Genomic DNA, 27443 nt, shown 5'->3' with positions numbered 1-27443 from the left:
AGTAGGCTGCACATACAGTATATAGTACTATTGCCTCTAAGGGAATGTTAATATTTGAGTCCAGCAAGGAAACTGTTTTTCTGATGTTGAATATGTGCTAAACTAATTATTTCAAATCAAACTGTTTTAGTGGTTATTTCATCTGCTTTTGTTGAACATTTTTCTCTTTACAATCCTGCTCTTGGTCTGTTAGATGGGACAGCATGAGAGATGGTCTGGATGTCAGGTTTTATCCCAGCACTTACCATCCGGTAAGCCAGACTATCTTTTTTCAACCCCTCAGAATTATCTTGCAACCATCTTGTGAGCCATTGGGGCTTAGAAGATGGGGTTAAAAATGAAGCAACGTTTTTGAGTTTGCTTAAATACCAAAACTCCAAAATTCTGATCACAGCTGCCATTTCTCTTTCATGATAAAAGACATAACAAACGTCCTATACAGAAGCAAGCTTACCAAGAACAAAGGCAGACCATTGATCAAGATGAAAACAGCAAGCTACAGACATTAGATGTAGAGGAAGGAAGGAAGAGCACAGCCCGGTGCTAAAACCACTGAATGTATTATTATACTTGAGACAGGAAGCCAAGGTATTTGAGAGGCAATAATGGAAGTTACTCAGCAGTCAACATCAGTGATGCCATGTTGCAGTGGTGGAGCAGTGATAGTGCGTGTGAGATAAACAGTACAGAGAGATGCACATTGATATGAGACATCATTCAACAGCCATCAAGGAGAAAAGGCAAGAGGTAAGAGTAAAATTGCTTTTGTATTTAGCAAGCTGGTGTTCGTGCAGCAGAAGGCACCATAATGATAAAAGTAGATTTTATATTAATGCTGTTGTGTTTTTATGTGTTTGAAAATGTATCCACAAAGCCACTTAACAGCGACAACGTGACAGCAACAGCAGTCTTGCTTAGCATAAACTCCAGGAGAGGAAAGTAAGAAGATTAGGAAGACAACATTACGAGACTTAATGTCTACAAAACATAAGAAAGTAATCACAATTATATAACTAAAACTCCTCCCAGCTGGTGAAAAGTGTAAGTGAAACTGGCATTTTCTAATTTGTGATTTAGCTTCAAGCACTAGGGCTAGAATCTTTCAACAATGGGAGATAAGCTTTCCTCATAACGTTTGCTGGCAAACTTCTATCAAGCCCTGAAGCCTTATGAGAGGACTTTCTCAACTGGATTACATTTCTGATGGGTTTGTTTTGGCCAAAATGGCCATGGAGCTACTCCCTTGACACCAAAGTAATACAGCCGTCTTGTCCTAAAATGACTGCCTCAGCATGGCACACTTTCAAGCTTTATATAAGTGTAATTTTAATGTTGTACTTGGTCCAATTTAATCAACAAGAGATGCTTCTGGAAGTTCTCTCTGGCTAAATTACAATATTCCTTAAAAAATAGGAATGTACCGTAGCAAACATATGACAGTTTTCAGGAAGCAGTGTTGTACACTTGGAATGTGACATTTACTGAACTTTGTTATAAGCTTCCCTCCTCTCCCTCCTCTCAAATGTAAACACGATTGTTCCTCATTCAAAGGTAGATAACAGAACATGATAGCAGCTGAGTTCCACAAAAATAAATGAAGGAAATATGTGCATGCTAAAACACAATGAGACTGGCCCAGGAAAAAGAAAGCCAAGCTTTCAGTTATGTGTAATCATTCTTACATGGTTTGTTTTTTCTAGATCTATTATGATTTTGTATTCTTAAGGTTAAGGGTGATGTACTTTACCTTTTGACAGAGATCACAAAACTGGTGCGTGATTGGCTAAAAAGTTTTCTAAATCAGATGAGATAAACCTAATCATCTGGGGCTTTCCAGCGAGAGTTGTTTTCCCTTACACGTGTGTTAAATTCAAATGGGTGTTCTGTAATCCATCTTTCTCCAGTAATCTTTAACCTAACAATAGTAAATGTGCTGTAGAATCAAATTATCAGCGTTAATCCAATGTTTACTTTCCTTCCTGCTCCGTTTTTGGTACCAACTGCTGAGAAAAAAATATCTGTCTCTAACTGATAAATGCTCCACTATGTTTGCCAGCTAATCACTAACTTTGGCTGTCTGTCGTTTGGTGCAGAGTGTACAGTGGGTTTTAAGTTACACTATGAGAGCAGTGAGACTGAACCAAAACATTAAAGTTAGCTATAAAATAACTGCAGTCAAGTGATAATTCTCTGTAGCCTCATCGCTATGGCATAGAAGTAGTCATGTGATCCATTGTTAATATAAATATATTGATTATAGCCGCTCTAAAGCTGCATGATTAAATAGAACAAACCGACCCTCTTTAACACAGGACCTTTAAAGATCGGTTTGTCGGTATGTTTCTGTGTTGCCTCATACTCAAACAACACGTGTATGCACAATTGTCAACTATTTCTGCTGTTTCCCAAAGGAAAAGACATAAGAGTCGGTGACCTAATGATCTTTCCTGTCTGTGTTTCCCCCAGTACCTCTCTTAATGTTTCTTTGTCTGAAAATGATGTGCCTTACTTTCTGGCATTTCCTAAGACAGCCCTGCAGCTGTTCTTTGTATTGCCTTAGTAATATAATGTGACTGATTTGACCAGCCAGCCTTTGGCAATCTCTCTTTTCAAACTTCTATTGATTTGGTTCACCTATATATTAGAGTTCACCTATAACTGTGCTCTGATCATAGACTGTAAACATAATGGACGAACCTTTGGGGCCTGTGAATGCAGAAGTGCCTTAAACCTGCATTCTATTTATTTCCAGCAGGCGGTGACTCCACTGGTTGCAAAAAGAAGTCAATTTCTATAGAAATCTATGGGAAAATGACCCTACTTCTCACTTGATTCAATACCTCAATAAACATTTCCATAATGAGTTTATGGCCTCAATCGCTACTTTCAAGTCTTTTTCAATACATCATGATGATGGTCCCATTTGTTTTAAAATTTACAATAAAGCAGGAAATGCTTTAGGGGCGTGGCTACACGCCGGTGTCCATGTTATTGTCTTAAACTTTGACCCTCTCACTGTGTGTTTTCACTTCATCAAAGTTAATTGGAACATTTACTTGCCTAAAAAAGGCTTGTTCAGCATTATGGAAACGCACCTCATTAGCTACTGCTAGCATGAGCTGGAAAGTTTTCAGATTTTCTGTACTGCTGTAGATGCAGATGAATGGCGGCAGTAGCCTACCCGGAGGTCAGCGCTTACTAGCCAGGGAAATCTCCACTGGATGACTCGCTTCAGAAGGGTTGAAAATCGTTAACTTTCCCGATTTAGCATTTAGCTTAGCGCAGCGCTGTTGCAACACTGGCTTGGCCGCGTCATCATCACCAGCTCCACCCTCTCGTCAAAAATCGTCACATCCGGTTGCAAAAAAAACAAGATGGCAACGCTATATCGCCAAACTCGAGGCTTTAAAATGGCAGCCCACAAACCAATGGGTGACGTCATGGATGCTACGTCCTCAATTTTAACAGGCTATGGCAAAGCATGCTGCTGCCTGTTGCTTTGGCTTTCAGAATAAAATGTAAAAGTGAATGGGGAGCATTACGGTGGCCCTGAAGTGCAAATCACCACAGCAATTAGAGAAACGCAACAACAAATCATAAAACACAACGGCAAATAGGAAAACACAACAGAAAAAATGAAAACACGACAGCAAATATGAAAACAAAACGGCAAATAAGAAAACACGACAGCAAATAGGAAAACACGACAGCAAATATGAAAACACGACAGCAAATATGAAAACACGACAGCAAATATGAAAACACAACAGCAAATAGGAAAACACAACGGCAAATATGAAAACACGACAGCAAATATGAAAACACGACAGCAAATAGGAAAACATGACGGCAAATATGAAAACACGACAGCAAATAGGAAAACACGACGGCAAATATGAAAACACGACAGCAAATATGAAAACACGACAGCAAATAGGAAAACACGACGGCAAATATGAAAACACGACGGCAAATAGGAAAACACGACGGCAAATATGAAAACACGACAGCAAATATGAAAACACGACAGCAAATAGGAAAACACGACAGCATATATGAAAACACGACGGCAAATATGAAAACACGACAGCAAATATGAAAACACGACAGCAAATAGGAAAACACGACGGCAAATATGAAAACACGACGGCAAATAGGAAAACACGACAGCAAATAGGAAAACACGACAGCAAATATGAAAACACGACAGCAAATATGAAAACACGACGGCAAATATGAAAACACGACGGCAAATAGGAAAACACGACAGCAAATAGGAAAACACGACAGCAAATATGAAAACACGACAGTAAATATGAAAACACGACGGCAAATATGAAAACACGACGGCAAATAGGAAAACACGACGGCAAATATGAAAACACGACGGCAAATAGGAAAACACGACGGCAAATAGGAAAACACGACGGCAAATAGGAAAACACGACGGCAAATAGGAAAACACGACGGCAAATAGGAAAACACGACAGCAAATATGAAAACACGACGGCAAATAGGAAAACACGACAGCAAATATGAAAACACTTCAACAAATCACAAAACACAACGGCATTAACTTCTACCGGAAAAGGTAGGGCCTATCTAGTAGAGGACGGGCCCTCCTGATTGGACAGACGCACTGTCTGTCTTTTGACAGGAAGGAGAGGTAAAAAAATAAAAGTGCCTCACTGTCTATGCTTTTAACAGACGGACTAGCCGTTTCTCATTTCAAAACACTGGACGAAATGGATGTAGAACTATGAACTGTGCTGTTGGTGAATCGGCGTCAGTCTGCTTGCAGGAGGAGAATATTCTGTCAGGAACTTTGCTCGCAACGTGCAAAGGTAGGTAACGTTACCGACACCGATAGGCTTTAATGTAAGCAATAGTCGTTTTGTCTTATTTATCCCATGTCAATAAATTAAAAACTCGTGGGAGTTCATGTTTGTACAGTAGTCATAACACTTACCGGTAAGGAGAATTGCAGTAGCTAACCGTTTACATTAGCTTGTAGTTTACTGCATGTATGCAACATTAGCTCATTGTCCAGTAGCTTCTAGCTTTCAGACAAATGCAGTGCAAAATATGATCAGCAACTACAAGGTAAACGCTACCAGCTAATGAGCTACCACAGGCAGTATGATATGCATTAAACTGCAAGTGAGAAAGGGTAAATAGTACTGTAAACACACAAGCTACAAGGCTACAACCAACATATGAAAAGTCATAATACCTCCATTGATAAACACCCACTAATACAGTAAAGGTAGGTGTAAGTGTGTTAAATGGTCAACAGTTGTCAGTTAAGACCATGATGAAGAAACTACACCACTACACAGTTACATGAAGTACCTTCATGTTTCAGTATGCTTAACTATACTTGTGATACAATTCTAATCTTACCAGGACAGGTTGGATAACTACTGGACTAACCTAATCTTTCTCCTTCTGTCTGCAGTCTTGAAGCAACACCATCATCGGGAGCTGAGTCTGATCGCCGCTTCATGTTGAATATACTTGTGTACAGTACATAGTAATGTTTGAATAAATGTTATAATAAAGATACACGTTTCATTAATGTCTTTTTAGAGCTTGTATACCTAACTAGTTATTAAAACAGGTAGCATCTGAACATAATTACTCAGTTAGAAGTTTCCTGTGTCCAGGTCATAATTTGATGGAAAAATAAACATTGAAAAACAGTTTATATTATATACACACCCAAAAACTTAAAAGACACAGACAAACTAGTTAATTTAATGCATTTCTTTTTTGAATGGCAATCTCTAATATAGCAAATAATCTATTCAACATCTCTTTTTGGCCTCTGTCTCCCTGCTTGTCTTTTGCTTTCCCTCTCCTCCTCATCTCTCCCTTCTGGTGACGCTAGTGCAGCCACGACGCTGAAGTTGGCATCCGATTCGCAGCTTCTGATTTGGCAGTTAAGGGGAACTTAAAGCTGTTTTTTTAACCTCTTACTGTATTGAATAAGTGTTAGTCATTAAGGTAAATTTATAATTATGTCTAAAACACACTTTTAGATTTGTGAAAGCTTTATTGTCTTTATGAGAACACAATAAGTTTTTTTTCACATATAAACCACATTAGACTAGGTCTAGATCCACCTAGACTTGTCAAATCTGGACTACATTATCCCAGAGAGGCTAAGGAGTCTTAAAAACACAGTTTGGGATTTGTGAAAGCTTTATTCTATTTGTGAAAATGCCATAAAGGGAGATTTTACTGTTTTTTGCATATGTAGACCACATTGGACCAAGTCCACATCCAAAACCACAATACCTAAACTTGTCAAAACTGGACAAGAATTAACTCACTCTCTCCATGTCATTTATTATATCCATGAGCAGGTCTTCCCCTGTACTTGTGTAAACACGGTAACGCAAACTTGGTAATCTACAGTGGGCAATACAGCACCGTAAAGAAAAGACCTTTACGACAGCGGGGGTGGTGAAAATACTACCGCTTTTGTCCAAAATGGCCACTAGAATTAACACAAACTGAAAGTTACATATAGCCACTTTAAGTCAGAAAAAAATGTCTTCATGAATATAATGTGGAACTGCTGTGGACCTATCTCTGACAGCAACACATTTAGGATGTATTTGATCCTGTCAGAAGACACCATGGTGCACACTTTATCAGAGAGTGTGTCACAGCTGTCGAGGAAGTTTGACAGGTATTTCACAATCCTGTCCAGCTGGGTTTCATCATCAAAGAAGATCGGGACCCAGCGTTCCCCAGAAGTGGGGTTGCTCCTCACCTGAGACAATGGCCTATGAAGTATGAATTAAAAAAAATCTTAATAAATACTCAGTCCTGCCTCTTTTTCTGAGGAAAGGTGAGAAAACAACACTTATGTTGAAGGAGAAGGATTTGAAGAGTAAATTAAACCACTGGCAAATCTATGACGATATTTGGATTGATTTCCAAAAGGTAAAAATAACTTTTTCTACTTTTCTTTTGAAGTGAGAAGGAAGACCTGCTCATGGATATAAGAAATGACATGGAGAGACGTGGACTTGTACGTTGAATGTCAATTAGCAAAGGCCATGCTGTGGCAATAAAATAAAACAGTTTATTTAGCCTCTCTGGGATAATTTAGTCCTGATTTGACAAGTCTTAAGTATTGTGGTTTTGGATCTGGACCTGGTCCAATGTAGTCTATATGTGAAAAATACAGTAAAATCTCCCTTTATTGCATTTTCACAAATAGAATAAAGCTTTCACAAATCTCAAACTGTGTTTTTAAGACTCCTTAGACTCTCTGGGATAATTTAGTCCTGATTTGACAAGTTTAGAAAAACGGTGAAATCTCCCTTTATTGTGTTCTCATCAAGACAATAAAGCTTTCACAAATCTAAAAGTGTGTTTTAGACATAATTAATAATTTACCTTAATGACTAACACTCATTCAATACAGTAAGAGGTTCAAAAAACGGAGGATCAGTCACTTAGCAATGTAAATTATGTTTCCCTGCTGAATCGGACAGTTTTAAGTTCCCCTTAAATTTCCCCTTAACTGCCGAATCGGAAGCTGCGAATCGGATGCCAACTTCAGCGTTGTAGTGCAGCCTCCATTTGTTCCTTAGTCCCTGTTAAAAGACAGCAAACACAAGAAAAAGATCTTTACCATTATAAATGCTATAACGGAATGTTATACTTGTTACATGGGAAACTACTCATACATTTTAGCTTTCATTTAACGTTGCTAGTGAAGTTAACAAGGTGCAGCTTTACCTCCAATCCTGCAGCTACAACTGATAAACAAACCAATTTCTAAATCTCTGCTAACATTACGCATATACAGTAACGGCTTACAAAAAGAGATGAAAATGCCACCGGACATTAAACTTTACGAACACAAATGGCATAAAAGACAGCAACACAGCTAGCTAGCTAACAGCCTAATGTTAAATGATAGGTTCAGTTAGCTTAACGTTAGCTCGGGGTGTATCTACCTAATTATAATAGCAATTTGTACCAGCATTAATGCGTAACACTTGACATTGATGTAACACATTAACGGTGATAACAAATGTACGGCAAACACTAAATATACTTACATTTAAATGTTAATTGTGCCATCAGCGATGCCGCTCCAACTCCCACTTAGGTCCGCCATTGTTGTTGTTTTTTTAACGAGCCGGCAAAGCCGCGCGCATAGGATTGTGGGTGATTTGGGAGCGCGAAAGACAGACAGTGCGTCTGTCCAATCAGGAGGGTCCGTCCACTGCTAGATAGGCCCTACCTTTTCCGGTAGAAGTTAATGCCGTTGTGTTTTGTGATTTATTGAAGTGTTTTCCTATTTGCTGTCGTGTTTTCATATTTGCTGTCGTGTTTTCCTATTTGCTGTCGTGTTTTCATATTTGCTATCGTGTTTTCCTATTTGCTGTCGTGTTTTCATATTTGCTGTCGTGTTTTCATATTTGCTGTCGTGTTTTTCTATTTGCTGTCGTGTTTTCATATTTGCTGTCGTGTTTTCCTATTTGCTGTCGTGTTTTCATATTTGCTATCGTGTTTTTCTATTTGCTGTCGTGTTTTCATATTTGCTGTCGTGTTTTCATATTTGCTGTCGTGTTTTCATATTTGCCATCGTGTTTTCCTATTTGCCGTCGTGTTTTCCTATTTGCTGTCGTGTTTTCATATTTGCCATCGTGTTTTCCTATTTGCCGTCGCGTTTTTCTTATTGCTGTTGTGATTTGCACTTCAGGGCCACCGTAGAGCATTCCCACTCAATGCATTTTCATATAGACGGTTTTGATGTTTGAAATAAGTGTTAATATAAAGAGTGCATATAGCCAACCTCTGGCATTAGTCAAGCTGCTAAAATAATTTCCTTCCAGTGTAGGATGTGAGGCTCCCTTTTTTGATGTGAGAATTACAATTGGAAATCCTACACCTCTCTTTCCACAATGAGTCCCCCAGAACAATGGTAGCAAGTCCACACATGTGTGTATGTGTCTTGGATGGAGGAGTTGCACATGAGCATTTATTGTCTCATGCTTACAGGTTTTTTCCCTTCGCCTGTTTGGGTCCTTCATACTCTCCACTCCCCTATCCCTCCAATTACCCACCCTCAGGTGGAAACCCCCTCATCTCCCACCACTTAACACTTTCTACATGAACATATTATTTATGTTTGTTATAATAAAAAGATAATGGATGAAACTACCTTTTCGCCTTCTCCCACCGGGGCGGGGGAATGATCCTCAGTCGCAGTGTGATAGAGGTGTGGGAGCATTGATAGAGGCCATTTTCATCAGCAGTCAAACAGCTCATTTTATGCACTATCACTAATGGACAGGGCTATCATTTATGAAGGGTAATGCCTTTAAAAGGGACATCAGTGGAGGCTAATGATCTGACCGGCACTCTGTTAGAAGCAATCATTTTTGGGATATTTAGACTCATATCTTTACGAGGCGCACTTTCCCTGATGAATGGTGTTCTTAACAAAGTTACATTGATGGCTGAATATTATCACAAACTCTATTTTGACTGGTTCATTTACAATGGAGATGCAAATCCGTTGAGTAAAAATACTGTAGTTTCCATTTGGGGTTTGGCCCCCAACTTCCCTCTGTTTAACACAGCAACTTTCTGTCTCACCACGCATAGCTTGTTGAGATCAGCTCTCCTGTGTAAAACAAATACATCTCAGACCTATCTGAGATGATCCTCTCCCCTGTGAAATCTCACTGTTGCAAAAGTCCAGATATACACATAGATATACTTCCTGCTCATCCTGAAACACATGCATGCAGGTTCCTCAAACACATATGTTCACTGTAGACACACCCTCTCCCCCTTTTATCACTGTGAGATTAAGGTCCAGCATCCTGTAAACAAAAACATAACTCACTTGTACTTCTCCTCGACATGAAATTTATGGTTCTCAGCTCCACTAAATCTCAGTGTGTGAGTTCTCAGGGGAGGCTAAAAGGCTAATACACACTGTCCATGAATACCATCGGCAGTGAGGCCAGTCCTATACGTCTAAATATAGTAAATTCAGAGATGGATGGGTCTAAGCTGAGCAGCCATAGGTGACGCAAAAACACCTATAAGGCTGTAGAGCATTTGATAATTGTAGTCAACCCAAGTCAATTTTATGTATATAGCCCAATATCACATATTTGCCTCAAGGAGCTACAGTCTCTATCCCCCTCCCCCCCACCGAGAAAAACTTTAACAGGGGGGAAAAAATGAAAGAAACCTGAGGAAGTGAAACAGAGGATAGATCCCTCTCCCAGGATGGACAAACATGCAATAGATTTTTGCAGAGAATAGAGCACACTTGTAATTCAGCCCAGTCTCATGACAGTTCGGGAAATGGTAATGTTCGAAAATCGTGATCTGTACACGAAATAAACGAGAAAATCGTGACCTGTACACGAATCAATAAATCTAAATAACGTGACTATTTAACAAACTGGCGTGAGATCAGGTTGCGTAATTCAACATACACTTATGCCATGAGAGGTAGAAAACTTCCATTGATTCACTCCATTGTCCTTCCCATGTCCTGCAGGCCTGCTTAAGACCGGGTTTTTTTCAGTAAACCAGGGCGTAGGCCATTTGGCCGTCTTGTTTTGGCAGAACAAGGTGTTGATGTGTGAGGCTAGAAAGAGAATTTGGACTGAGGGGCCAATTAGAGGGACAACAAGATGAAGAAGTATGGCACCCTGCTGGATAACACAAACACTTCAGTCCATCAGCCTTAACAATACAAGGTTAAAGGAAATGTGTTTCCTTCCCTCCGTAGTGAAGGTTTTTACACACTAGAAGTGTTCAGCTGGCAGATATGGCAAGAGTATTAACCCTTGGAAGGAACCTTAATTTAGTCAGCACATGAAGTATTACCTCCCTATGGCTTATTGCAATGTTATAGTGTTATTGTAGTGTTGTAAAGGTGTTATAGTAGTGAAGCTATATTGTAACAGTGCAGCTATTATTTTTGTCTCGACAACTATTGGATGGATACCATGCAATTTGATGCAGTCCAATATTTGCTGACTAAATACCTGAAAGATTATTTCAGCCTCCACATGTTATATAAAAGCGATTAGTGTTGACCTTTCTGCTTACACTACAATAAACTATAATATAAGCTATGTAATACTGTTACAGACATCTCTTTTCAACATGATGAACCTCTCAACTACAATTTGTCAAAGACCTTTATTTTGACACTGCCCTCTGGCAATTGATTACATTTACTTCACCATGACTGTTACAGATCAAAAACAAATTTGACAGCCTCACAGAGGCTACCTTGGCTAGACTATTTATTGTATGCTTCCTTCTGCATGGTTCATCCTTTGTGATTATGTTGCAGACTCACCTTGTCCAAATCAAGGTGAAGCACTAAAGCTTAATTAAGGGAGCAGCATTGTACACTAAGCACCAGCGTGTGGACAGTCTTGTTATTAAATGAAAATAATTTCTCTGTCAGACATGGATTACCATGAGGGGATGAAATGCATAGAGATCTCTGTGTGCTTTCACTGAAATCACCATAATCATATCCTTTTTTACATATCATTTTTTATAATGAAGGTAAATATATCCACTTTAAATGTCTGGCAGTGAAATAACATCTATAAGCCCTTCAGTGTGAAGTGGTTGTCTACAGAAGTGTTAATCACACAGGGGGGCATTCTTTTTCACTGAGGCAGTTTGAACCACATTTTATCATCCTATCATAAAACACCTTTAGAAGCTAGAATCTCATCGGGGAGTCGAGCCAAAATGAAGGATTTGTTTAGGGCCAGTAATGCTGAAATAACACATCAGCAGCTACAAAGTGCAAGCAAACAGAAGAGGCTAATCCTCAGCATTAGCAAACATTGGCGTCAAGTTTGAGCACGGCCCTACATTCGCTAAGAAGGTAGGCCAGCTACCCTGTATGCTCTGAGCCTGATTTTTTTTTGTCCTGCATCAAAGCTGTCGACAACACCACCGGGCTTACAGGAGGCATGGGATGTTTAGTCAAATATTGTATTTCACCCATTTACAGTCCAAACAAAGAAAAGCGAGGATGCTTGAGACAGTCGTTCCTTTAGAGATTAGAGAGAATTATGACTCAGATAAATCTGATTATGCAGGACAGAATAATGTTGAGCTGGTCAAGAGCAACAGCCTGTATTTGATGAATCCATGAATCACGTGCAGGAACAAGGACATTGCGGATGGAGCTAATAACAGCACTGTGGTACCTTGAACTGCTTATTAAACTGAATGTGTCAAAATATAATCATGCAAACATCTTTAAGAATTTATGGATATGTGGTGGAGGAGGATATCACACGTACTGTCATATTATGCACACATTGCTTTACCTTTTATGCAAAAACATCACTAAAAATTCATAGACTGACAGTATTCTGCCGACTTGGAGGGTGGAAGTAACAAATGCAGCCTCTAGTTAACTGCAATGTCAGCGGTGGTACCAGGCCCCCAGGAAGAGCGCTCAGCATTTCTGTTAATATTTTCCAGTGGCCACTCACGGTATTGCAACAAAAAAATCCCCCTGCAGCCCAAAAAGGATTTCCCCATACCCCATACCGTTGTAAAAGAGACGTCTGTAAAACTGTTGACAGGGCACCTCGAACTGCAAACAAGGTTGGTTATGACTCTTTCTATTCTGAATTTTTAATCCATGGAAATTTTGTATTTAAAAAACGTTCCTCTAGCTGAGAAAAGCGATTTAAAAACCTATAATGTCACCACACACGTCTATGGGCTGAGCAGGAACTCGCGGGCGGGGCCAGCGGGGGAAACAGTACTGCACATATTCAGTGGGCCACATATCACGGAAGTTAACCTGGAAGCTTAGAAACGTTTTTGGCGTATGCCCCAGACAAGCAACTCCATTTAACTAAATAGGCGCCATTTTGGGATCCGGTATCCAGTTAATATAATACATCCATGGGTGGTGCTAATGCAATTATATTTTTTATTATAGTAAATATTACAACATAATAAAAACAGTGTAGTTTCTGTTGAGCTGTCTATGCTCACTTCACAATATGTTATGAGGCTTTCTTGGTACAAAAGTGCTGTGAAGTTTCTCTTGATTGAAACTGGTTTTCCACTACAGTATAGAGTAAATATGTTCATATTGGATGTGTCCTTTATTGGAGGTGTCCTTTATGTAGTGAGGGCGGAAAGTAATAGGTGAAAGTCGTGGTGATGGATGTGTGTGTAAAGTCTATGCCAAACCTGAGCAAATATTTTATTTGCCTTACTTTCCCAATACAATAATTCTTCAAATTGCCTCAAGTAACATCACTTAAGGCAATTTATCTTACAGCTCCCTTTGGAGCCCAAAAACGCTTTATGCTACTTTTTTTCCCCAAATGCAGTAGTACTCTAGACTGGGTAAACCCAGCCCGATCTGCCGGCAATTTGATTTCGCCCTGCAGCTCAGATTGGAAACCTGTACATTTATCTATCCTGCTTCCGTTACAAATCTGCGGGGACCAATCACAAACTGGCTTATCCACCTGGCGTGCTATTGGCGGGTTTAACACGATGATGATACAGAAGTGACGGCAAGCAGCTTTTTGTTTACATTCAATAAGCCGGCTACCAAAGCGCAGCAACCCGTTGATGCTGCTATCGCTGCCGTTTTAAAAGATTTCAAAGGCAAGTTTTTTTCTGAAAATGGAACAGAAACTTGCCCTGGAACAATTCCTACAAAAGAAGGATGTGCCTTACTACCGACCGGCTTTGGTAAAAGCCTAATTTACCGGCTAACCCCGCTGGTGGCCAAAAGGATGGAGCTCAACTCAAACCCCGTTTGTGTGTGTGTGTGTGTGTGTGTGTGTGTGTGTGTGTGTGTGTGTGTGTGTGTAAAGTACGTCACCCGGATCGTTGGTCTAATTGGCTGAAGGACTATCCAATTGCGTACAGAGTCATTTGAACTATGCCCGTTGAACTATACTAGTGCAGTAGAAAATACAGAGCAGACTCCCCAGACTAATGTTCAATCTTAAAAGACTGAGCTTGGTCTGGTGATAGCCAGACTAGTAGCACTCCCCAAGATCTTTAAACAGACTTTGATGTGTTGTCAGTAACAACATGTCATGATGGTTTTCTCTCAATTCTAAAATCTCTCCTGTTCCTGCCAGCTACCGCAGGCAGCTGCACTGCAATCAAGATTATTCAATTGCATCTTTAGTTTCTGTAACAGCCTGTAGATTGTGGTAAGATTGATGTATCATGATGCTACAGATGGCAAAGCTCAATTCTCCTTAATTTCTCGATGTTCACATAGTAACTGCAGCTTTTCTAACCACATGAGGGTAATTTCAACTTCAGTGCATTGCAGCTTTATGTAAATCAATGTGACAGGCCATTTCTAACAGCAACAGTGAGGCCTTTTAAACATGTTAAAAGGGATGACCTTTAAAAACATATGATCCCAGAGAGTGAACCAATTATCTGCATTCATGGCTTAAAAACATCAAGACATTTTTCATTGATCTGATGGGCTTTGTGGATTTCCCCACTGAGACTTGGATATAATGTTGATGAATTGCATGTTAAAGCGGTGTGTCAAAAATGGAGAACTGTAAAACTTAGCAACAATCAGCAATTAACCTTTCATGTCTACTCTACATTTTCTTTCTGCTCTTTCTCAGTTATTTGCACCTTTTCATGAAAAGGTCATTTATGAATTTAGGAATAAAAACCAAAGGCATAATGATCATTCAGGATATCACCTCGTCTTTCCAGCACACTTATATGGTTTGCACGGAAAATACATAAAATACAAAAGATATAGCATTAATTTATATTAAATATATAGAAACAAAGACATGACTTTAGACTCCAAAGCCTTGTAGACCATGTGAAAGTATGGCTTAAATAGCGTTATATGAACCTAGATGGTCTGTCCTCCATTATAGAGTTTACTCATCACAATATTGTATATAGTCTAGTGTACTGTATGTGCAAGACAAAAACAAATGTTAGCTGATGAGTCTAGTTTGTGACCATCCATCCATTTGTGATATTTACATCATAAAATGCACTTTTGTGCTCATTAATTAATATTTCTCATTTCAACCTAATTGTTCCTGATTGTGTTTAACCATTTAACATGTCTGCAAATATAAAACCCTGTGTAAAACAAAAGAAAAAAAATACAAAGCCTTGTATTTGGTCATGCAATGTCACATGTTTTTCGCGGTGTGTATCCTCATACCGTACTGCAAGACCCAACAGGACCCAGCATGGTTTGCCAGGGCCTGTGCCAGCTCAAAATGCTGACAGACAAAAAACATCTTTCACACTCTTCCCATTAAATTACTAGATGTGGGATATGGGAGTTTGATCGTGTTGTATTGAACTGAAAACACATTTCAGAGGACAGCAGTTGATGTGCCTTACTGCTCCTTATCTAATACAAGAGTGAGTGCAGCCTCTAGAACCAGACTTAACTTCACTGGATCTAAAATGAGCAATAAGTGTCATTTCTTTTCAGTCCAAACCCACAAGGACAGCTCATCCCATTCCTGCATACTCTCATTCTGTAACCTCCAACAAACCTTCCAATAGACATTAACTGTGTGATAGCACTCTTTATGAGTGGAGATTGGGTCGGGTGGTGTGTTTATGAGCGCAGCGAAGCTTCCAGATCAGCTCATAAATGTGATTCATGATTGTGTGTGATAGAGATGTCCTCAGAGTTTAAGGGCTTGAACAGAGGGCACAGACAGAGAGGGTGGATTGGGGCAGCGGGGGAGTCCTAGAGTGTAATGTGTTGGTTTGGTCTGTGCAAGGTTGTTAGCAGAGAGCAGTCTGGAGTTGAGGCTCCTGGGTAAACTGGAATTACAGACACCACAATCTGTCTGTCCGTGTTTATAAAGTTAGGGGATAATGGTCTTTTCTTTCAGTGCCTGATTTGATGTTTCAAGTGTTTCAAGTGTTGAGTGATTGTCAGCATGTGTGTGTGTCTGTGTGTCGGTGTCGGTGTATGGATGTGTCCTTCCTCTCACACGTTTTCAGAAAGTAGCATCTCCAAAGGTTTGCTAATTAGCTGGGCAAAGTTGTTTGCCCAGATTGAAATGTGTGGTTAGATCAGAATTTACACAGATTGTGCTGTATTTTCCAGTTACACAATTTCGAGGTCTGTTTGTTGTTTTTCTTATTATTGAACAATGGTTATGTCTGGATAACGGCGTGAACTTCTTTCAGAAAGAGCAAATTGATATTTTACTATATTTTTATTATATAATATTGTAACAGGTCCCAGGCGTGAGGCCTGTGGTCAGATTAAAATGTCGTTCTGAAAAGAACAGGAAAATGATGAGACCAGCAACAGGTATTGCGTTTCCTTCTCTCGCTTCTGCCAGACTTTATTTTACACATAAATATGTACTTTAAATATGTTCTCAATTTCACATTCCTTCTCATAAGAACATCATCAAATTACCATCATCACTACGTAACTTGAATTCAGTTTCCCAAATAAACATAATTTTCAGAATCCATGGGTGCTATTTGTCTTCATATCCAAATGAAAGTAAAATACACTTTTTCCCAAACTTCTTTGGTCTGCTGCTTACAGCTTTCAAAACTGTACTAATGACTAATAACTGCAACATTACTCCTTACCAATAAGATTCCAGACGCACAGGCTGAATGCTAACATATTAGCAGAATGCTGTTAATTCTATTAACAAAATAGTCCAGCTGGCGTGAGACATTACACAAGCAAAAGTTAACTCTATGCATCTTAACAGTATTTCAAACACACACTTGCTTAAACAGCATTTAACATGACAGGGCTTTGCGAAATAAAATCACATAAGGGCCTCAAAATAGGACAATATACCCGACGTGACACACACGTTCTGTAAGTGAAGCTAGCTTGCTCGGCTTTAGCTGTAGCATTCCAACCACGTTACTCTGTGTTCATCTAAATACCTTCTAACTACAATCTTCATCCAGTATAAAACACGGAAAAGCATTCATACTGGGTACTGACATTATTTTGACCACATATGTGTGTTTTTTGCTAGCGACTAACCTGAAAAGAACAGGAAAATGATGAGACCGGTGACCGATGAAAACAGGTATTGCGTTTCCTTCTCTCGCTTCTGCCAGACTAAAGACGAGAGTCGGCTACAGCCACAATATGCCGTCTCGCTGGGAGGCGAAGCCCCCTTGTGGTGGAAATTTGGAATACAGCTTACACAATGAATTTACACCAAATGAAAGAAATAAGACCCTTATGAAGTAATATACATATGCCAACTATTCAAACTATACATTATTAAACCACATAATGTGACCACACATTGCTGGGCGTCACAATATAATATATTAATATATTGTGGAGCTGTGTATTAGTGTGTCATCACAGATCATGTTGCTGGATAAACTCTACTAGCTTTTTAAAACTATAACTTCTTGAGAAAAAAAACTGACTCAAATGTAACTGTTTTACAGTATTGCAGAATATCTTATACAGATGCTATGATGTGGCTAATCTCATTGGGGATCTTTTACCATACTGTATGACTCAAGAAATTCTATAGCTGAAGAGAAGGACTGCTTTGGTGCATTTTAAATGAATTAGCTTTGAATTTGATAATCATTGGTCACAAGCACTTTGTCTCTCTCTCAGCTAATGCGTTAGTTATTTATTGTGATGTCTCTCTACTACTAAGTCAAAAGCACAGATGGATGTGCCTTGTATGTTTATGTACTTTATGTATTTTAATGTGGCAATGTTTAATGTATGTTTTTATGACTGTTTAAAAGCCCTTCTAGGGATGGGCATTGAAAATTAGCAATAGCTATAAATGCTGTGATGCTGTACACTGGAGATTTGTTGCACAAATGTCTGTGTTGCAGCATCTGCCCCTATTCAAACAACATGAAATGAAATGAAAAATGAAAATAAAATTATGACTCTGGAAACATAAGGTATGTGCCTGATCGAATGGACCCTCACAGTATGTCTGTTCAAATAAAGGCCAATGTTTATTGCATTTGTAGACAGCAGATGATTCCTGTTTTTGACAGCATGTATAAACTCATGTGTGATAGGAAGGAGTGCTGTGTTTTTCTAGTATTTTCAAACTTTTGTCCCTAAAAACACACTACAGCTAAAGCCTACAATCATTGCCATGCAGAGATCCACTGAGGCACCTCTGTGACTGTTGGGTAAAATTGGCTCAATTTTATTTGAGTGGCGAGTTACTTGCTACCTGCGCGCAGCCATTTCAACAAAGAAACTAGTTTTTTTGCTCAAACTGCTTTGCTTCTTTGCTCGCAAAACATGCTGTATAATTTAGAGCCTTGCTTCTCTTCTCCTGTGCCCCTCTCACTTACGGCTCCTGAAGGAGGAGATAGTAGCATTAAATGCATCCTGCCATTTTCTGCATGTCGCCAGTCACCACCACTAATGGCTGTACTAAGCACTACAACCATGCAGCTGATGACTGGAATCAGCAGTCAAAGATGCTGAGAAGGGGGGCGGGGGGGGGGGCAGCTTTCCTCTCTTTACACACATTGTCTTTACAGTCAAACATCTAAGGACAGTACCAAAGTAATACTCCTCAAATTGTTGCACTAAGAGAAGTTCAAGTGAGTTGAAGGTGTAGCAGAAGTGGAGAAAACCAAAAGACATTGGCTATTAACCTGACCCAGAAAATACTGTGTTGAGCTGAGAACAAACTGATATCACCCATGTGCATATGATTCATTGTGCTGTGGTCTGGTCCAAATCCCCCATGAATACTGAACTACACATCCCTTATCATACATGGTGAGATGTTGTTGCTTCATAAAGTGCTCATAAATCTTAGTTTCTGGCAGTGTTGTACCCGAGATCTGTCTTGGTCTCGAGACCACTTTTTGAAGGTCTTGTCTCAGAATTGACCGCATTTTTACTCAGTCTTGTCTTGGTCTCAAATAAAGAGAACTCACTATTTCAAGACCGGTCAAGACCACAACTGCTTTTTGATTATTTTATCAAGGCATGTCTCATGATACACTTATGGCAATATAAGAGGTGAATGAAGAAGAATCTTAATTTGTTTTCTGTGGGGGGAGGGGGGGGCTCCCTAACAACAAATATGTAATACACAAACTTCACCAATTCAAAGTTTTCCCCTTACTGCATAAAAATCTACCTGATTAATCATCATAGCAGCAGGTCCAGAATGTGACTCAAACACAACTGGACAACTTCAGTGGTTTACCAGAACTTCTGCAAATCATGTAAAAGCAACAGAGAAAACTCAGCGTTATGGATAATCTGGTCCCCACAGCAATTAAGTACAGGATGAAACCCGACATGCCGTGTAACTAAGCCGCATCGTTGATGTAATGCAGGGCAGGGAAGGCCTGAGACTTTGACACCATGGTTTCCTGTAATATGAGAAAATGAATTGAAGTAAAACACATATTTATGTGTAGTGCATGTGTGCATAGCCAAAGACAGATTACAGACTGGGCATTAAAGGAATTAATACCATTAATGATGGCTGCATTCCACTTAGGTGAGTGTAACTATGTGTTACAACTGTGCTTTTACTGCTTTGACAAGTACACGTACAGTAGATGGTTTGTTCCTACCTCTAATACGACCCACAAGACGTTTCCTAAATTAGCACCCCTTCCCGGTGGAAAGAGATCAACACATCCTCGTACCTAAACAAAATGTGGTTAACATTGTGAAAATTGTCACAGTTTGGTTAGATTTAGGAAAAGACCTTGGTTTGGGTTAAAATAACTACGTTTGTTATGTAACTACAGCTACGTATGTATGTGACGTAGTTAACGTACAGTAGTGCAATGTAGTTACATACGTAACCTTACAAATTACACAGCAGAAGATATGCAATGAGATTAGTAGTAACCGAACTGAAAAACAGAACCACCTTGGCAGAGGTAATGAATACTGAGTACTGATTCTTAACACAATACACTTAAGACAACTACAAGGGCTGGATCAACAGCTAAAGGAAACTGTAATGGGGTAAATGTGTTTGAGAGTCAGGTAAATGACTGAATCATACATGAAGGGTGTTCAGAGGGTGATGAATACACACCGTCAGCTAAAGTTTTGAGGAAGAAAAAAATATATATAATATATTTATCGCTATGGACACATCAACCTTGACAAAAGTGTATACTGGCCTCATAAAACCATAAAAGCCTGCCGTTAGGGCAAAGGACAATACCACAGAAATCAGAATGAATTCAGAATTTATTGCTGTAGAGACGCTGTATAAGGCAGGAGACAGGCTCACTACAGACTGTCAGGTAGATAACATCAACAGAAATGTCAACCACTTTTAAAGGTTTATCAGTTTGTCTGCTTGGCTTCATGCTGATGAACTGAATCTGCCAATCATTAAGTTGTTTAGATTCACTGTTAAGATGAGGACTAATGGTAAACATGACTGGCTGTTTTGTTGTGTTGTTCCAAGTAGGCATACTGTATGTTGGTCATAACTACCAAAGCTGCAGCAGGAAGAAGTCACTTCTGTACATTATGCATAAAACATGCATTATGTGCAACAAAAAACAGTTGTTATAACACTGACAGTAATAAATCATGAGTGAAATTTTAATACTACATTTTTTTCACAATTCAGTAAAATGTAAGAGAACTGGTGAAGGGATTCAGAACACAACATACAATACTGTTATGGTGTATAACTGCATCTATACTGCCAAAAAAAGGTACGTGAAGCAATAGACTTGAAGATGTTTTACTAAGAGCCCCCCTCTAGTGGCTGTGTAAAAAATGACTGTGGTCTCCAAGAACCAAAGGCAGAAGCAGTGTGACATTGTTATAGTGCCGCAGAGATATTGTCGTTTTTTTTCCCCACACATTTTCTTTCTTGTCAAAAACATGGTGCCTAAATGCAACTATGTCCGACCGTTGAGGTCAAATATTTGGGTGTGCTACACAGTATGCTGGTAGCGGCAAATGTAGCCTCAAGCCCCTGAAACGTTTTGCAAGATGACCCTGCATTTTTTGCCGGCGTCCTTTCATTGAAATAAATGGGATGCTGTATTTTTGCATGCAGTCTCAACATGGACATTTTACATGTACAGTTTTTGCAATAACCCTCACCAGGTTTCTCTACAGCCTGCAAGATCTTCCTACACATTTAATTCTTGTTAAGAAAGAAAGAAAGAAAGTAGCAACAATTAATTCATCTCCTATTATATAGTAATTGGAACAGATAGGAACCAAAGTAAAAAAGGTTTACAGAGAAGAAAAACATAAATAAATAAAAAAAATAACCCTTAATGGGTCATGGTACAATGTGTGTGTGTGTGTGTGTGTGTGTGTGTGTGTGTGTGTGTGTGTGTGTGTGTGTGTGTGTGTGTGTGTGTGTGTGTGTGTGTGTGTGTGTGTGTGTTATTGACATTTATCTCACTCTTCTATGATTACATGACTGCTTCCAATAAAATGACCAAAGAACTTACAATAGGACACAACACAGTCCTCAACTGAGCAAGAGTGACTCTTTAGAACATAAAAGATCAAAGCCTTTCCCCTGTGGCTATTGCCATGGAGTTTGAACAATATCAAATAGTCATAATGACCTCATGGGAAAAAAAATCTAATCTTCTTCATGAATAGGCCACTGTCTGTTTCTTTCACTTTTTCTCACTCACTCACACTCACACACACACACACACACACACACACACACACACACACACACACACAAAACACCACACTTTCCTTTCCCTTCCCCTTGTTGTTTAGATTACAGCACACACCCTCCACAGAGATAAGCCTTCCTGTTAATTCCTCTTCATAATTCTGTAATCATTAACGTTCTGCTCTTAGGGACAAGTCTGAAGGACGATAAGCACCATAAGGAATCAGAGACACTTGAGAAGAGCTGAGGAGAAGCACCAATCATCCTGAGGTCAGTTCTACTGTAGTTTTACTGTAATATAAGTGTTAAATGAGTAAACTGTTTAATTGTGATTGTTCTCCATGTTACAGTGAAATGCAAAAGAGGGGACAATGGGGTACACAGCATTGCATACACTTCTCTGGCTTCTAACTGCATTCGTTCTTACAACACAAGGTATGTGAAACTATTTTACTGTTTTTTTCGATTGCTAAACGACACTGGGCACAACTGAAGCTACATGTGCAAAACTCAAACTACAGTCTTCACTACCAACAGTCACCTGAGCTAAACAGTTCACATCACCTGCAAAACTCATTCCAAACAACACAACTCTTAACACACGTCTCAAAACAGGCTCAGTGCAGCCAAACACTGATAAATCCTCACTGAGATAACACACGCTGTCACTCAGAACACATTGAGTAACTGAGTGAGTAAAAACACTAGCGTCAAACACCAATACAGAAATTACAAACTTTTCATCTTTACAGTTTGAACAATTGAAGTGACTTCACACTACTCAATAGTTTATTTAAAGAAAAGATATAGATTGTATGTTATATACCAATTCTTACGTAAGGTAAACAAGAAGGAATGAAAATCAGCAGTTTGCTTCAATATAGTATTTTGTCTCTAGTAATTTATGGAATTACTGGAAAAAAAACTAAAGGTGCATAACAGTAACAAAGAATAGTGTGACTAATCCTGCCTCACTCCAGCATCATGTGGCAAGTTTTCTTCATCACATTGTATGTCTGCATCATCTCATACAAATGAATGTTGTGTTTCCATTGATTTCACCTCCATTACTTTCTGAAAAACAGTAAGAACACAGTTTTACTATAGTAAAGATATAGTGTTTTTCACATTTGTTTTTAAAGCTGTGTATATAACCTCAGACATCTTACCTGGAATATTGGTATCTTTGCTCTTTTTCCTGTTTCTCTCAAACGGTACAGTGTATAATTGTTTCCTTCTTATTTGGTGTTTGTACACAAAAAAAGGCTTTCTGAGCTTTCTCTATATAAATACCGTATATGTTCACTAACTAGTCTAAAACAAGACACCTGCTTAGGCTTTCAGCAAAATTGCAATCAGCAGTGTTTGATAGGCACCAGACTGAAATCTATTCTGTTTTGAATGTGTGGTTAACAGTTTTGACAGCAGTGTGTTAGCATTTGAACAAAGTGCTGTAAATCCACAGTGTTGTGCATGTTGTGGTTAAAGCCATGGGATAAGTGTGTAGAGTTTTGAAAACTGTGTTCAAGCAATGAAAAACGAACTAGAGTTTGGTCCATATTGGTCCGTTTTGCACGTGGCTTCAGTTGCGCCTACTGTTGTTTAGCAATCGAAAAAAAACTGTAACCAGTTTAGTTTATTTGTTCAGTAGACATATTTATTGAAGAAAAGGTGACACATTTGTTGAATCTTCAAATGATCAGAGGTATACAGGAGGAAATAATCTCTGGATTCTTCCTCTAAAGGTTTAAAGGAAGAACTGGGTGTGATGCCCTAATATGTAAGCTATAGCAGTGGGGTTCTGCTAATAACAATGTTAAACCAACAAGAAGATTTTGTTTCCTTTAAATCTCAGTACAATATTTGTATCTTTGTCTACAGAGTTTGTGAAACTAAATGTGACTCCCAAGATTACTGCAGAGTGTGGCAAACAGGTTACCCTAACCTGCAACGTGTCCTCATCACGGCATGGACTATCAATCAAACACATGAACTGGTCCCAAAAAAACAGATCTTTCTGTTCTGTGGACAGTGAAGGAAATATCTCACACCACATGCACACTCTAAGCCACTTCCATTGTGAGTATAAACATGGACAATTGTCGCTCATCTTTAAGAGAGTGCAGCCACTGGAGAGCGGAGACTACAGGTGTAAACTGCAATCCAACCAGGGAGCTAAGCATCAATATACAAGAGTGGAGTTACAAGGTCAGTGTCCACAGCCATTCTTATTTAGACAAACAGTGATATGTCTCAACACTATTTTGTAAAACCGCTATACAAAAACACGTCTGCTTCTTTAGCTACTTCCTCTATTCAGATTCTTTACTTACAGTAATGGTGCCCTGTGGAGTTTTGTAGTAAACAAAGTCAAATATTTACATTCAGGCTGGGTTGCACCAACAAGGAGTCATTAATTCTAAGATTAGTTCTAATCAGTTTAGCAAAACTAGGCAAGTTATGTACTTAAGGTGGTATAACCTCACCATTGCAAGCATTGTGTTATCCTTGAGGTCTAACAAACCTGTTGAATACATTTACTTAATTATAAAACATTTGAAAAGCTTATTTATTATAAATCCTGTATTGTTTACATTCACCTGTGTCCTTCTGCAATGCCTTTGTTGGCTCCTTTTTGTGTTTTTTTTTTGGCACACTTGTCGATCAGGACAGTAGTGTGAAACCATTGGCAGACCTACAGTATGTGTAGTGTCAGTATATAGTGTGCCTGCACGAGACAAGAAAATGGTGATCCCGCTCATAAAACACAGCTCCATAGCGAACTAGTGGTCCAAAACTCCCAATGGTAGAAAGTAAATAAGTACAAACTGAAATACTGTAGTTTACTTTTTCTAATTTTGAGTTACTTTACTTGAGGATTTCAATTTTCTGATACTTTTAACTTCTACTCCACTACAATTCAGAGGCAAATGTTGTAGTTTTTATTCCACTACATTTATTTAATAGCTTCAGTTACTAATTACCTTGCAGATTCGGATTAATTATACAAAATATAATCAACAAATAAATATACAATGTATTAACATAGGTTAAGATAAGATCACATAAGACTTTATGATTTCACAGGCTAGCCCACAGTAAAAGAGGTAATTCAAATTTGCTCCACCTTTACCTTTAAGGGAAAGTAGTAATACCCACTAGTACAAATATTCAATTACTTGCATAATTCAAATAGCATTCAATAGCATTTCAACTTTTATATAACATATAATGTGTAACATAATTATTAACAGCAAAATGTACTGTGAAAAACCTTTCAGAAAAGACACAGTGGGGGTTGCCTGGGTAGCTCACCTGGTTGAGTGTGCACCCCATGCACAGAGGCTCAGTCCTTGTCACAGCGGCAGCAGGTTTGATTCTGACCTGCAGCCCTTTGCGGCATGTCATTCCCCCTCTCTCTTCCCTTTTAAGTCTTCAGCTATCTTATCAAATTAAGGTCTAAAATGCCCAAAAAACCCAATGGGCATAGTATTGGATTATTACTCCTCATGCATTGATGTAGATAAAAATGTCCTTAAGGCATTGGTAAATTACAACTAAAGGCTTGATCCTTGGTTAATAGGTAATGTATTAATGTTTTATACACCAATAAAACCGATACCGTCAGTTAAAAACAACCTTTGAGTTGTCAGGTTTTAGAACATTTCTCTGGCTGGATTTTCATCCTTCATAAGCACCAGGAAGGCAACTTCAATGGACTATTTTCCTTCTGAACTGAAACTGCAGAGCATCTGAACCAAAATGAATTGTTACAAAAATTATGAATTCATTATTAACGACTGCAAACTAATGGCATATTAGTAAATCATAAATGCACAATCCCCTTTTAAAATAATGTACTCATTCTAGTGGACTATTGATATTGTTAACTGTTTATTAATGACTTGATACCATTTTTAAATGCAGACCTGGTGGCTTTTTTAGAAAATGAGCCAGCCGGTCTGCATGAGTTGCTAATTAATCGATTTTGGTCTGCAGCTCTTTTGCAGAAAGTAAGTGGTTGAACCACCCAATTAGAGAATCTTTCCTGATGAATTAAATTGCTCATTAGCTAGAAAGACAAAGCTAGTTATGCAGCAAAATCGATTTCGATCGACAACTTGGCAACCCAAAAGTTCTCATTTTTGAATGTGTTAGGGCTAATGTATAAAGCATTAATGAATGCTTTCTTAGCCGATAAAGACATTAGTTAAAACTTATAAATCCTTATGAATTACCAGAATGCCTTATTAAAATGTAATTTAATGTAGCTACTAGTTAAGATAACGTAAACAACTTTATAGACTGTACTGTTGGGCAGAGTAATATATTTAAATAAGCATCATGTTTTATAAACCCATCATGCGTTTTGGGTGTAAAACAATGCATGCAAAGTCACTAGTTGCTATAATTGCCAAATAAATAGAGAGAAGTAAAAAGTATGTTTTTTTTACTAAAAGGTAGCGGGTAAAGTAATGTGGAATTGCAATTGCACTACAATATTTGAGTAAATGCACCTTCCACCACTTCTTCCTTGTGATTGGTATAGATTTGATAATGGGAATAATCATTGAGGTACTGTGGGTTTTTGATAGTTTCACATGCTAACTGAGAACATTAAGTGTCCCTAATGTTCTGTACATGAAGTACATTATTGAAGTTAATTTCAAAACTCTTGTTATGTTCTTCCTCTCAGAGTGTTGTGGAATCGTTGAGGGTGTTTCGACTAGTGGTGGTCCCGCCTGCACCTTCAAAAACGTCTACCCAGATGGAGATGTGCACTGGTTTCACGGCTCCCACAATCTCTCAGATGGGTCTGTGAGGCAACACACTACTAAACATGTGGACGAAGGGGGGTGGCTGACTATCCATAGCGACCTTGAGTGGAAAAGTTCAACTGTGCCCTACAACTGTTCCTTGAAGAGCATCACATCTGGTAGATACATTACATGCACTTCGGTTCAGAATTCAGAATTACTGGTCATAACCAGATCACAGCAACATACACATCTGGGCGGGAATGGAGTTGGATCACAGGGACCTATGTGGACAATTTTGTGTATTTCGATTTTACTTGCTGTCACGCTAAAATAATGTATTTGTCAAAGTAATTCCACATAATGGAGTGTAATAAGATATCAGGGTGAAGCGATGATTAACATTAATAAGGAACAATGAGGTGCTCAGAATTGTGTATATTTTAAATTCCAGGGAAACAATGCTCTCAGTTAAGTGAGTTATCACACATGGTACAAAGGTTCATTAGTCTTGATTGAAGTGAACAAGGAAATGAAAGACTGCTGAGAGGCTGATAATCATTAAACTGTCATATAACTGCAAATGTGTGCAAAAGGTGTGTCCACTATGGTCTATGGTGTCTATGTGTGACTGCTGTGGGAATGAACGCTTTCTGCAAGAAAAATAAAATCTGTCCATCTTGAACAGAATGCAGACATCAAAAGATTGGCTCTGCCGCGAATTCCCCTCAGACACACAGAAGCCTTTGTGCGAAATATCTAATAACAGGACGCAGGAAATCTCTGTCATGCAACATCTCTGTGTGTTGTTTGTGGATGGATGCTGCCCCCTGGTGAACTATAGTCTGAGTTGTGGCTGTGGCTGCTGTTTAAGGGGCAGTGGACTGTCCACATGAAGGGCAAAATGGATACATTTAAAAGCGTGGTATACTTCAACATACAGAAATTGAACAGGTTTCATAGGAACTATTTTTGGTAGAGGTCGTTCCACCGTTTTACAGTAAGGTCTGTGGTT

At 38.9% G+C, this 27443-nt stretch overlaps 1 protein-coding gene across 1 annotated transcript; it reads left to right on the top strand.

Moving 5' to 3' along the window:
* The first annotated feature begins 558 nt into the window (after nucleotides 1–558).
* Nucleotides 559–27001, top strand: LOC116043030. Its single transcript, XM_031289526.2, has 5 exons — nucleotides 559–747; nucleotides 21860–21941; nucleotides 22022–22106; nucleotides 23553–23879; nucleotides 26368–27001. Exons 3-5 carry the CDS (start codon nucleotides 22043–22045, stop codon nucleotides 26763–26765), a joined length of 789 nt encoding a protein of 262 aa, XP_031145386.1. The 5' UTR covers nucleotides 559–747; nucleotides 21860–21941; nucleotides 22022–22042; the 3' UTR covers nucleotides 26766–27001.
* The last annotated feature ends 442 nt before the right edge of the window (nucleotides 27002–27443 follow it).

The sequence above is a fragment of the Sander lucioperca genome, chromosome 4 (genome assembly GCF_008315115.2).
Source record: "Sander lucioperca isolate FBNREF2018 chromosome 4, SLUC_FBN_1.2, whole genome shotgun sequence".
Classification (NCBI taxonomy): domain Eukaryota; kingdom Metazoa; phylum Chordata; class Actinopteri; order Perciformes; family Percidae; genus Sander; species Sander lucioperca.
This window is presented reverse-complemented; position numbering and strand designations above follow the sequence as displayed.